This window comes from Peromyscus californicus, unplaced genomic scaffold (genome assembly GCF_007827085.1).
Source record: "Peromyscus californicus insignis strain IS unplaced genomic scaffold, ASM782708v3 Scaffold_6__1_contigs__length_162567912, whole genome shotgun sequence".
NCBI lineage: Eukaryota > Metazoa > Chordata > Mammalia > Rodentia > Cricetidae > Peromyscus > Peromyscus californicus.
This window is the reverse complement of record NW_026294584.1, coordinates 87,373,427-87,386,455: the sequence shown is the minus strand read 5'-3', so window position 1 is coordinate 87,386,455 and position 13,029 is coordinate 87,373,427. Positions and strand designations below refer to the sequence as shown.

At 48.0% G+C, this 13,029-nt stretch overlaps 1 protein-coding gene across 4 annotated transcripts in view; it reads right to left on the bottom strand.

Moving 5' to 3' along the window:
- St3gal5 (ST3 beta-galactoside alpha-2,3-sialyltransferase 5) overlaps positions 1 to 575 on the bottom strand; it is a 59,460-nt gene extending 58,885 nt beyond the window's left edge. The window contains exon 1 of one of the 4 annotated variants that reach the window (XM_052720295.1): positions 395 to 575. In XM_052720295.1, coding sequence (XP_052576255.1) covers positions 395 to 473 — 79 coding nt within the window. In that variant the 5' untranslated portion in view covers positions 474 to 575. The other 3 variants (XM_052720297.1, XM_052720298.1, XM_052720296.1) reach the window with 3 other exon arrangements.
- Positions 576 to 13,029: the final 12,454 nt, after the last annotated feature.

Below are 13,029 nucleotides of genomic sequence, written 5' to 3'. Positions count from 1 at the left end.
GAAGGTTCGGGAGTCACTAGTGACCCTGTAGAGGGTTCCCCAAGCCAGTCACGGGAGCACTGAGTCAGTTCGGCTCTGCTGGCTCAGAAGGTTCCAGCAATGAATTAAAAACCCCCGAAGCAAGCGGCGTGGATAAGGGTCACCCCGGCTGGACCTGCCACGCAGGTCAGGTCGTCCTTACCCGCTGCGCCGCTTCCACACCTGCGCCGGCCGCGGGGGCACCGATCTAAGCGACCCGGGGCCGCGACCCTCCGCCCGCGTCCCCCTGCAGGCGCGTCCGGCGTCGCAGGGCTGGGGAGGAGTCGCTGGGCCCGGGGTATGAGTGGGCAAAGGCGGACCGCCTCTGCCTGGGTTGCCGGTGTCGGCTATGCAGACTGGGGGCTGCGCCACGTACCTCCGCAGGCAGGTGCCGCTGCTTGGCTTCGCGGCTTCTGAGGCCGCCGTTCCGCGCCGCCCGCCGCCTCCGTTCGCATGCTAGGGAGGGAGCGCTGGCTAGCCGCCAGCCACGGGCCCCGCGCCCCAGCCCGCCCCCGGCGCCGCGCTCGCGCCCATTCAGCCCTGGACCGTCCGCTCCCCGGCGCGGATGCGGAGAGGGGGCGGGGTCGAGCGTCACGAGGACTTGGGAGACCAATCACAGCGCGCGGGGCCTCGCCGCAGCCCCGCCTCCAAGCGAGCAGCCCCCTCCGCCCAGTAGAGCGAGGGGGAGCCGGGCGCCTCTAGCCGGGACGCAGCCTGGGCGCCAGGCGGCCAGGGACACGGGTTCCCCGCGCCTGGGGCTCTCTCCAACTGTTTCTAGGCTTGTCTGCGATTAGATGGTGGAAGGCGCCCCGGGAACCAAAGGTGACTTTGGAACCGTTGTGGGCTTTTGGCTGAGCATCCAATTAGGAATCGGGGAGCCCGCGGATGAAGGGGCTTGACATAGTCACGTGCTTTATTCGCCAGCTGCCCTCTGATCTTTAGACAGTTACTGGTCCTCGGTCCCTGAGGCCCTCGAGGCAAGCACCAGGACAGACTGGATCAGCGGTTCTCAACCAGGGGTCCCTAAGACCATCGGAAAACACAGATATTTGTATTGCTATTCATAAGCAGTATCAAAATTATAGTTATGAAGTAGCAATGAAAAGAATTTTGTGGTTGGGGGGTCACCACAACATAAGGAACTATTTTAAAGGGTTGTAGCCTTAGAAAGATTGAGAGCTACTGGGCTAGATGGAAGTGTCTTGAGTCCTGCCAGGACTGCCTTATATTGTACCTAGTGTCACAGTGCTAGTTACCCAAGCCGACCTAGTTTTAACAGAAGGGGGAACTGAGGTCCAGGTTGAGGTGGAGGTGAGTAGCTTTTAAGTCACTGGAGGCATTTAGTGGCAGAACCAAGATCAGAACCTGGGCTTGGAGCACTCAAGTCTGAAAACTACTGATCCCCTCGCCTCCCATACCTTATTCTGGAAAGAACTGCCGTGCAATTCTTAAAAACACATTTAGTAAATCTCAAATTTGGGGCGTTAAAAGACTCTTAAAACTGGACTGGGCCGGGCGGTGGTGGCGCACGCCTTTAATCCCAGCACTCGGGAGGCATAGCCAGGCGGATCTCTGTGAGTTCGAGGCCAGCCTGGACTACCAAGTGAGTTCCAGGAAAGGCGCAAAGCTACACAGAGAAACCCTGTCTCGAAAAACCAAAAAAAAAAAAAAAAAAAACTGGACTGGATCTCCCTTTTAGGATATTTCTTCCCATGATCCTCTAGAAAAGCCTACAGGAATGGGATCCAAACCACAAAGTAAATGATACCATAATGAAGCCAAGTTCTTCTGAGGATGTAGACCCTTTGTTAGTGCACGTGTTGGGGGGACATGCCCTGGAGCCGTAGTTTTTGTCATGTTGGCACAGCTTGCCTTCCGCCTGGAGAACATTTAACCACAAAGGGGCATTCTGACTGTCTGGAGACACGTCTTCCAAGATACCGCTTCAGTGTATTTTTGCAGCTCAAACTCCTTTCTGAGGCTGCTCGTGGTCCCATGATAATTCTTACGGCTGTGTGTCAGCTGTGAAAGCTGAAGCTTTGTAGTGAAAGCTAGGGCCAGGGTTTTACAACAGCATGTGATGCTGTACAAACAGGAAGAGGACTTGGGCTAGCTTTTAGAACCCCTTTCTCCCAGCTCCCTCAGGCACGGTGTCTATCTTTTACCAAACAATACCTCTCTCATTTTGAAGAGCAAGATCCAAGACCAGAGCCAAGAGCCCTATCATTTTTTCCTTTTCAACAGCTCGATCAGAGCAGCAGGTTTGGGCACATCTTTGTTCTTTCCCCAGGGTGGAGAGCAGGGCAGGGATGTGGGGATGAGGGTCGAAGGGAGGGAATGCTATCTGGGTAGGCAATGCCAAGAATAAAAACATAGGAAAGAATAGGGTGGGTGGATTCTGCTTTTATTAGAAATAATAATAATAAATCTGGATGATTTTAAAGTGGACACTGGGAATATTCTAGAAGGGGAAAAATGGAAGAAAGCTTGACATGGCACAGTCTAAAGCCAGTGGGTTGGCCAAGGCTGGTCGGACAGCAGCTGCCTGGAATGGTGACAGCTGCAAAGAGGATGTGGCGTGCCTGCCTCACTCCCTTTATACTGGAGACCAGCCTGGGGCCTGCCTGTGTGCTCCAAAGATCCGCTGCCTCCCTGCATGGAGCCCCACCCTGTTAGCAATAATACTGCCTGGGAGCTGGAAGTACCCTGACTTGCAGGGGTAGGTCTAAGTTGGGGGTGGCGAAGAAGAAGAGGTGAACTCTGCCTCCTGTCTTAGCCTCACAGGACATCTGTTTAAGCATTCAGCTCATTCACCTGGTTCACACCTAATGAAGATAAGATCTGCCCCCCAAAACCCCCAAATAATACACCAGAATCGGTCACTAGGTCTCAAAGGTTTACCGGCTGGCCTCAGAGGAGCTTCCGGACTCTGGTTAGCATACGGTAGGACTACTAATAAATCAAGGACAGCAGCTTCAGTTGTGTATTTATTTTTTTCCGTGCTGGAGAGCAAATCCAGGGCCCGATGCTGACTAGACCAGCACTATGCTGACTGACTAGAACCTGCCACTGAGCTATACCTCCAGGTCTATGTTTATTACTTTTAATGAAGTAATGCATATTCTTTTGGGTTTGGAGGGAAAGTGTTGTTGTTTTAGATTTGTTTTTAAACAGGGTCTCACACGGCTGGCCTGGAACTTCGAAGTAAACTAGACGAGTTAAACTCACAGAGCTCTGCTTGCCTCTGCCTCCTGAGGCCTAGGCTTAAAGTTATATGCCACCAAACCTGATGTAATAAATATTTTTAAATATCTTCAGTTTTAATTTCTGATTGTGCAACAAGCATGAGGTAAATTCTATATTTAAAAGGTTGTGGGGTTTTTTTGTTTTGTTTTGTTTTTTGTTTTGGCAGCTGCAGTAATTTCTAGAAATAGAAAGGATTCCTATCACTGGCCACAGGAACCAGAATTACTTAAAGGAAATCTCCAGAAATGCTTCCATTTCCTGCTAGCTGTGAGTAGCCTCAGAAGACGTGGAAAAGATAGCCAGCCACTTGGATTAGAAGAGCAGACTTGAAGAAGAAAGTAATGCTGTGGGAACACAGAGTACAAAGATTAGAAAGAAAACGTTTCCTTTTTGATATTTTTGAGTTACTGGATTAAAGCAGTTCAGAAGCCCTCCCTGCCTCCATACATTCCAGTTAGATGAGGCTTTGGGCTCCTCTGTGGATTGAACTAACCACCTTCAAGCCCTCCGAGTGATACTGTGAATACTTATTTGTGCATGTTTTGAACTCAACAAGTACCCAAGACCTCAGCTCATTCTCCTAGAATTCCTTCATTCTGCCGTCGTTCATATGCTGTAAGTCAGCTCTGGAATGAGCCGGGAAGGTGAGAGGAAAGGGACTGAGAACAGAAATGGGGTCAGAACAGTGGCATATAGGCCTGATAGCGATGCTGTCTCTGTTAACCCTGACTGGCCTGGAACTCACTGTGCAGCCCAGGCAGAGGTAAAGCAGGGGCAGAAGGTGCCTCAAACTCTTGGCAATACTCCTGCCTCAAGCTCCCTGGGTGCTAGATTATAGGAGCTGCACCACCGTAACCAGCATATAACATTTTTTAATTCTCTTTGGCTTTTCTGTATTTTTATTTTACATAAGCACACATTGCTTTTACTGGGAGGAACAAATCAAACATATAGCATTACTTAAAAAAAAAAAAAAACAACCAAGGGCACAGCTTCAGATTAGATTGGAATAGGACAAGGGAACTCTCAGGTTACATGTTAGCAGGGAAGAAAGATCTTCTCTGAGGTACAGATGGGCCCAGAAAACAAACTCCCTTTCACTCACAGCTTTGCCAAGATTCCAGCCATGAACAGGAATGCTCCAGGGATAAGGAATCATTAATTATGCCTGAATGAAATCAGCTGGGATATTTGCAGTTAAAAAAATAAACACATACACAAAAACCAAAACAAAGCAAAACAAAATTCCACAAAAACAGAAACCATGGAGGAAACCAATGTGAAGACTGTGTATTAATACTAGAAAAAGATTTAAGGAGTATATTTGTGGGAGGCCAGCTCCCACCTTTTCAAGGGTTCTTATGAGGAGGAGAGAGGGATAAGAAAATATTAGATAGAAAGATAGCGAAGAGGAGAAAGACAGAAACACAGGATAGCTTCGGGAGGACCTGGGTCAATACCCAACGGCCTTTTCCGTTTATTCAAAAGGGCTTTTTATAACAATGCCAAAGGGAGGGGCAAAAGACCTCCCCCTTGCTAGATCAAAGCACATTGCACAGCTAAGTGTAGACCCTTCCAAAGACCTGGTAACCATGCCTGTGAGCAAATCATCCCCTTATGCAGCCCTGCTGGATAAAGCAAGCTCAGATTCTCGGACCCTGAGTAAGTTCTCACTAGGTAAACCTCTGTGAGTCTCTACATATATATTAAATGATACATTTTTTTTAAAAGAAGTCATTGGGCATGTAGCTCAGTTGCTAGAATACTTGCCTAGGATGTATGAAGCTGTGACTTCAACCCCAGTATGACATAAAGTAAGGCATGGTGGTACATACCTACCATCCCATCCTTCAGTACGTAGGGACATCAGAGTCAACTGAAGATCATTTTTGGCTACATATTGAGTTCAAGCCAGCCTGAGATAGACAGTATCCTGCCTAAAAGTAAATAAATAAAGAGGATCTGCTGGGTGTGGCCCACGCCTTTAATCGCATCACTGAGGAGGCAGAGGCAGGCAGATCTCTATGAGTTCAAGGTCAGCCTGGTCTACATAGTCACTCTGTCTCAAAAACAACAAAAAAGACAGACAGACACAGATTGCATGCAGCTAAGTTTGTAGCTAAAACTCAGAAGAGACTGGGAAATAAAATTAAACACTTGTGAGTGTCAGGGCTCTTGAATCATGAGTCATCTTTTATTCCCTTCAAAAAACATTCTATTTAATGTTGTTACCATGTTGTTTTTTACAATAAATAAAAGCTTGGAGAGTCACTGGGACAATTCACTGAGGTCTCAGGCTTCTCCAGATGGCCCGTTTCTTTTTGCCGGCCAAATGGCTCTCTTCCCACAACCAGGACAGAGGCGGGGCTTCCCCTGAGTCGGGCACTTTCAAAGCCGTTAGGACTGTCTCTGGTGTGACCATTCTGTAGAGGCAGAGAGGCAGAGGGAAGAGGGGACAGAACACACCTCAGCCCTGACTGATGGGGTGTGTGATGTAGGGTGGAAGGAATTCCCTTACCCTCTGAGTCTAGCTTATCCAGGCATCCGAGACTAGGCTCACTTCACTGAAGCCGCGCTTTATGGTGTGAATTGATCCCAACTGACTTCCCCTTCCCTTCCTCAGGCCCCTAGGGGTTGGAGTTCTGTGGCAGACAACACAAGCACTGTCTGTTGCCCTGGAGCACAAAAGAAGTTGGTCCCTTGAGGTTTTTCTAGGAATGTTTCCTGTGAGCCAGATAAAGTCAGGGAAAGAACTTGCAATAAAAGAGCATGGAAAAGCTGCCAGTGGGCAGAGGGAGGCCCTGGTGGAGGAAATGCCCCACATGGACCCAATCCTCTGGCAAGTGTGGGACCAACAGGGTTAGATTCAGGCACATTCAGACAGGTCTTAAAGCCCTCTGTCTGCCTTCCCTCACCTGTGTATTTACACACTCCTTGTAGAGAGCCTGTTGTGTGCCAACAGTGTGCAAAGTCCATTCACGCCTTCCGTCAGTCTGTCTTCACGACTCTTTTGAGACACAGCCTTTTTATTAATTATCATTAAATTTTTTAAAATTTACTTTACATACCACCGCAGTCTCCCCTCCCTCCTCTCCTCCCACTCCCTCCACCCACCTCCTTTCTGCCCTCCCCATCCATTCCCCAGAAAGGGGCAGGCCTCCCATGGGAGTCAACAACGCACTCATATCAAGTTGAGGCAGGACTAAGCTCCTCCCCGCTGCATCAAGGCTAAGTGAGGCATCCTACCGTAGCAAATAGGTTCCAAAAATCTAGCTCATGAGCCAGGGACAGGTCCTGATCTCACTGCTAGAGGCAAACAGACCAAGCTACACAACTGTCACCCACTTGCAGAGGGCATAGGTCAGTCCCATGCAGGCTCCCTAGCTGTCTGTCTAGAGTCCGTGAGCTCCCACGAGCTCGGGTCAGCTGTCTCTGTAGGTTTCCTGTCATGATCTTGACACCCCCCCCCCCCGCCCCGCCCTCCCGGCTGGTACAGTTCCTCTTCCCTCTTTTCAACAGGGTTCCCAGAGCTCGGCCCAATGCTTGGTTGGAGGCACAACCTTCTTGTCCCCATATTTCAGAGAAATTTAGGGCAATGAAAGAAAATGCTGTGTTTACCTGCTTAAGAAGTAGTAAAGTCAAGATTTGAACTCGCATGCTGCGAAGCTGGCTCAATTGGCCAAGTGTTGCCACAACACAAGCATTGAGGGTCAGAGTTGAGTTTGCAGCGCTCATGGGAAAAGGCCAAACCTGGTCATGGAATTCCACTGACCGGGAAGAGAGACAGGTGGGTCCCTAAGGCTCATTCTTCAGCCAGCTAAACCTAACGGGTGAGTCCCAATTCACAATGCGAGAATGCATCCCATAAAAAGGTGGTGGCCAGGCATGGTGGTGCACACTTAATCCCAGCACTCAAGCAGAGGCAAGCAGGTCTCTGGGAGTTCGAGACCAGCCTGGGCTGTTAGACTCAGAAAGCTTGTTTCAAAAAAACAAAACAAAACAAGCAAAAAAGAAGGTGGACAGCTCCCGGAATAATGCCTGAAGCTGACCCCTGTGTGCATGCATACGTGCCCACACAGATCTACATGCAACATGCGCACCTATGCAGATTTGAAACCAGAAGGTCAGACTTCACAGCCTTTCTGAGTCACAGTCCTGAAGGACTGAATCGCCTAACTAAAGAGAAAGACATTGTCAAGCAAGCAAGCAAACAAGCCACACTAACAAAGAGCCACAGTGACAACTGAGGTCTGAAGGGAGTCGGCTAAGAGCATAGGGACACCTCTTGGACTGTTAGGGACTAATATGCCATCCCAGTGTGACGTCAGTCCGCGCACTTAGAGATGACGGGGAGGATCTTTACTAGCACTTGTCCAGTTCTGCTTAATGCCCAAGGAAGAGCCAGCCTCAAACAGAAGACTTTACTGACTTAGACATACATTCCTGAGGCTTCTGCATTCCATACACACTGTCATCATTTTGGGTCCCTGCCCCAGGTCACATTTTGAACAACTCAGAGACAGGAGACTGTAAGTCTGACCACTTGGGCAGATGGGACAGTGTTGAAGAGGCCAAGTCCCATGCTCAATTCTGCTGAGCTCTATACAGGGGAAGTCTGTGCATGCTCAGGTACTGACTACTGAATGCTACAGCTGTACGCATACTAAAGGACCTGTGGGCAAGCTTGCAGCTAAGCCATCCATGATAAGGCAGCTCCATGACTCCTGGAGTAGTGGTTGTCCAGAGCCAGAAGTAAAGGCAACCAGTACCAAGACATCAACTATAATCAAGGAGCAGATCCCTTGACCTATTTTCCTGGCACTAGACATGGCTAGAGGTTAACATGAGTCATCCAGTCAACTGCATAGACCCATATTTAGCAAACTGTATTTAGCAATAAGAACTCCACTGATGCCGGGCGGTGGTGGCGCACGCCTTTAATCCCAGCACTCAGGAGGCAGAGCCAGGTGGATCTCTGTGAGTTCGAGGCCAGCCTGGGCTACCAAGCGAGTCCCAGGAAAGGCGCAAAGCTACACAGAGAAACCCTGTCTCGAAAAACGAAAAAAAAAAAAAAAAAAAAAAAAGAACTCCACTGATGTCCATCATATGGACATCTGTGAGACCTATGTGGATGGCATATGCTCCATCAAGAGTGGAGGCTGAAAGGGTGGATGGCAGATGCCCCATCAAGAATGGAGGCTGAGAGCGAGGAAGAAAGGAATTAGGAATGAAAACAAAACAAAACAAAACAACAACCAAACCTTCAATCACAAAGACAAAATGTCATCATCCTCCATGACCATATTACTTGGATCAACAATGGTTAAAAATGACAGGTATAGAAACACAGGCTGATGACATATCTGCTTACTTCCCTTACTGATGGACAGATCTAGGAAACAGTCCATAAAGGGATCTTCCCTGCCAACCACATTGGTTTGTCTGTATCCCATGTGGGACCTGCTATCGAAACAAGGACCATGAGGCAGGTTGTAGGTACCATGAAGCTTGAGTTGGCTCAGTATTGTGAGGCCGCTGCTTTGGCCAAGTGTGCTCCCGATCTTGCTGCTGTTGCTGCTGCTATACTCAGCAACTCAAACTGTGGTGTGTGTCTGACTGTGCTGCTAAAACGTGTTTTCCTGTGGTTACTGAAGCACAGGCAGCTGCTATCTCGATGACTGTAAGGGGGTGTCTTGATTAACTGGAGCCCTGTAAGATCATAATGTTGGAGAATGTTCTCCTGTCCTACGTTATCAGCCAGCACCAATCCTTAGCGAGCAACAGCAGGGCTGATGGGACAAATCACCGAAGACTCTGATGCAAAGCTGAGAGAGATTGCAACAAGCTTCTTGGCTGGATTTGAAGCATAACCACCCCCTCCCCTGCAGCCACAGTAGACACTGCTTTCGTTTTGTCATTTCTTCTAGTGAAATTGGCCTCAGAGGCTAGAGAGGTAGCTCAGCACCTAAGAGCATTGTCTGGCTCCTCTTCAGGAGGACCCAGGTTCAAGTCCAGACCCCAGATGGTGCTCACAATGGCCTGTTAACTCAGTCCCTGGGGATCCGATGTCCTCTTCTGGCTTCTGTAGGCACTGCACACATGTGGTACACAGGTACACATGCAGGGAAAACACTCATACACATACAATAAATAATAATTAGTTACAAAAATACCTTCCATTTGTAGATTACTCTCAAATGCCTGATATACAGAAATTACATAATAAAAAGTTTCATATTGTGAAAAATAAACAATTGAATTGAAATATAATATTGTTAAAAAATATAAAAATAGCCGGGCAGTGGTGGCGCACGCCTTTAATCCCAGCACTCGGGAGGCAGAGCCAGGCGGATCTCTGTGAGTTCGAGGCCAGTTCCAGGAAAGGCGCAAAGCTACACAGAGAAACCCTGTCTCGAAAAACCAAAAAAAAAAAAAAAAAAAATATATATATATATATATATATATATATATATATATATAAATAAGGGCAGCCTCTCTGAAGATAGCCTGTGACTCCTTCTGGTCACCCCCTCCCCCTTACCCTGACATCCCTCTCCTGTCCCCTCATAGGTTAGTTTATCCTAAGGTCAGACTCGGTTTGTGGTGCTTGTCTATGATGCTGAATGAAACTTATATTGGTTTATTATTCTATTTACTTGCTGTATTTTTACATTTATTATATGAAATGTTTGTTATATTTATATTCTTTCTTGCCTTTCTTCATTGCTGGTGATTGAACTCAGGGCCTTGCACATTCTAGGCAAGCACTCTACCACTGAACTTCACTCTATTCATCTTCGCTGCCGCAGAGTATGAGTGTATCACGATCCTTTTCAAAATTCCATCGGCAGGCATTTGAGTTGTTTTGAGGCGATCACAAATAACGCTACTGTGAATTTTCTTGCTCCAGTCTTTGGTGGTTGTGATGGGTAGTTTTGCCAGCTCAACACAATCCTAATCACGTGGGGCGAGGTACTGAGACAATACCTCTCGATGAGGTACCGTCTAGATGAGGCTGGCCTGTGAGGGACTTTCTTAATTGGGTTAACTGATATGGGAAAGACCCACCTTGAATGTGGACAGAATTATTTCACGACAGCTCCTGGACCGAATAAGGAGTCCATTGAACATTAAGCATGCATGCATGCATTCTACTTTTGCTCTTGACTGTAGATATGTTCAAGATCCTGCCATCGGACTTCTCCACGAAGATGGGCTGTAGCCTGAAACTGTGAGCCAAAATAAACCCTGCAGGGGATGGGGAGGGTGGGGGGGGGGGTGCGGGGGGTAGGTGGGTGATCAGGGAATTTTATCACCAGCAACACAACGGCGATTAGGGTAGTGGCCTGTGCTGCTTTGGGCCTTCAAGAGTGAGAATAGTCTCCCTCTTGTGTACCTGTATTGGAGTGACTGAAAATCCCATGATCATCTCACTAGATGACTTGTAGTGTGACTTCCCTGAAATCAGCTCGTTTGAACACACTGAAAACAAAAAACGGTCCCTGACATTTGTCATATACTCAGCACGGCTGCATGGAGACACTCAGAATCGCAGAACTGGAGAATCTTTCATACCTTTGTAGCCTAGAATTCCCCAAAGTCTAGACTCCCAAGGGCCGTCGTAGTCATTTTCACCTTATCCTCAAACCACTCAGTTCCTTACTTAGTTAATATTTTTTCTTCAAAGTGCCTAACCTATTATCATTTAAATATCTGCTTTAAGGCCAGCAAAATAGCTCAGCAGGTGAGGGTGCTTGGCACCAAGGCTGAAGACCTGAGTTTGATCCTAGAAACTCACGTGGTAGGAGGAGAGACAAACTTCCCTGGCAAATTGTCCTCTGACCTCCACACACACTGAGGCAAGCATGTGCACACGAATAAACACACACACTCTCTCTCTCTCAAATACATGCACACTCAATGCACACACTGAGATGAGCACATGCTTGAACATAAACACACACACAGTCACAAATTAAAAAAAAAATTTTTTTTAAATCTGCTTTAGTCTTATCCTAATCAATAACAGTAGGGAACTTATACTTTGCTATGCTACATACAGTCTTTTTGTTGTATAAGAAAACAAACATATAATTGGCTATTCCAATTAAATTGTCAGCCTGTGTGAGAGAATCCCGACAGGCCCCTTCTGGTCCATGCCCTGCCCTGCTCTGTCTGGGAAGAGGAGGTCAACACACAAACGGGCAGTCTCAAACAGCTATAGTTTGGGGAATTCCTGACCACTGCCTCCACCCTGCCTTGCCTCCATCAGAAGTGGCTGCATTCTCTAGCCAAGGCAGCCCCTCTCTTAGAGCTAACAGTTCCCAGTCTCTGCTCCTTCAAGTCCAAGTGATAAGGATAAGCATTTCCAGCTACTGAGACTCCCAAGCAAGCTCCCTATCACTTGCTGAGTCCCTAATCGCCAGTCCCTTTACTAAACCCACCCGACTTCCTGCTTCCGTGGGTGCTGTGGGATGGTCTGTATGTCAAGTGTGTTGCTGATTGGCCAATATATAAATCACTGATTGGTCAGTGGCCAGGCAGGAAGTGTAGGCGGGACAAGGAGGAGAATAAAGCTGGGAAGTGGAAGGCTGAGTCAGAGAGACACTGCCAGCTGCCATGATGACAAGCAGCATGTGAAGATGCCGGTAAGCCATGAGCCATGTGGCAAGGTATAGATTAATGGAGATGGATTAATTTAAGCTGTAAGAACAGTTAGCAAGAAGCCTGCCACGGCCATACAGTTTGTAACCAATACAAGTCTCTGTGTTTACTTGGTCGGGTCTGAGTGGTTGTGGGACTGGCAGGTGAGAGAGATTTGTCCTGACTGTGGGCCAGGCAGGAAAACTCTAGCTACACATGGGGCCACCTGTCTTCTGCTGGGAGGAATTCACTAACAACAACAACAACAACAACAAAATACCACCAAGTATTTTATGCATTCTTTGCACCTATGCAGATCTTAGCAAAGCCTGGGGAGGGAGTTTATCCAAGATCTCTCTGCCTGTGAGACCCAGGGCTAGGACCTCCCTCTCTGGTCAAGTATTCCTCACTGTAGATGCTACCCTAAGGTCGGTTTGTTGTTGTTTTGTTTTGTTTGTGTCTCACTCCGTAGCCCAGGCTGCCCTCCAGAGTGCTGGGACTGCCCAAGTAAATCTGGCCAGTTCGAGTTCAATGAGACAAAGTCCATTTACTAACCCCTCTCTTATGCTTCCCATCCCTGTCCTAATCCAGGTTCGCTGGTGCCAACTGTGACTTCGCTAATGGCCTGTCTCCAAGACTCCTGGATGTCACGCATGTGCCTCATGAATTTTCTCTGACTCATCTGATTTCCCCCTCTCCTTTGATTCCAGTGAAGGTCCAAAGCCCAACGCAGCGCCTTTTCCTCGATAAGCCGGCCTCTTACTTTTCCCTCTCTGTGCAGAAGTGCCCACTGCCTCTCCATCCTCTGTAACTCTAATTTAGCCCTGACTGAAATGGCAGCTGCTTGTTTGTATTCTCTTGACCTTATCATGAATCCTCTGATCACACCAAATTCCTTTCCATATCGTCAGGTCAGCCCAAGGCTGACTTCAGGAGCCCTCACTGTGTTACTTTGGAGGCGCTTCATTCTTTTTTTTTTTTTTTTTTTCCCGAGACAGGGTTTCTCTGTGTAGCTTTGTGCCTTTCCTGGAACTTACTTTGTAGACCAGGCTGGCCTTGAACTCACAGAGATTCATCTGCCTCTGCCTCCTGAGTGCTGGGATTAAAGGCGTGTGCCACCAC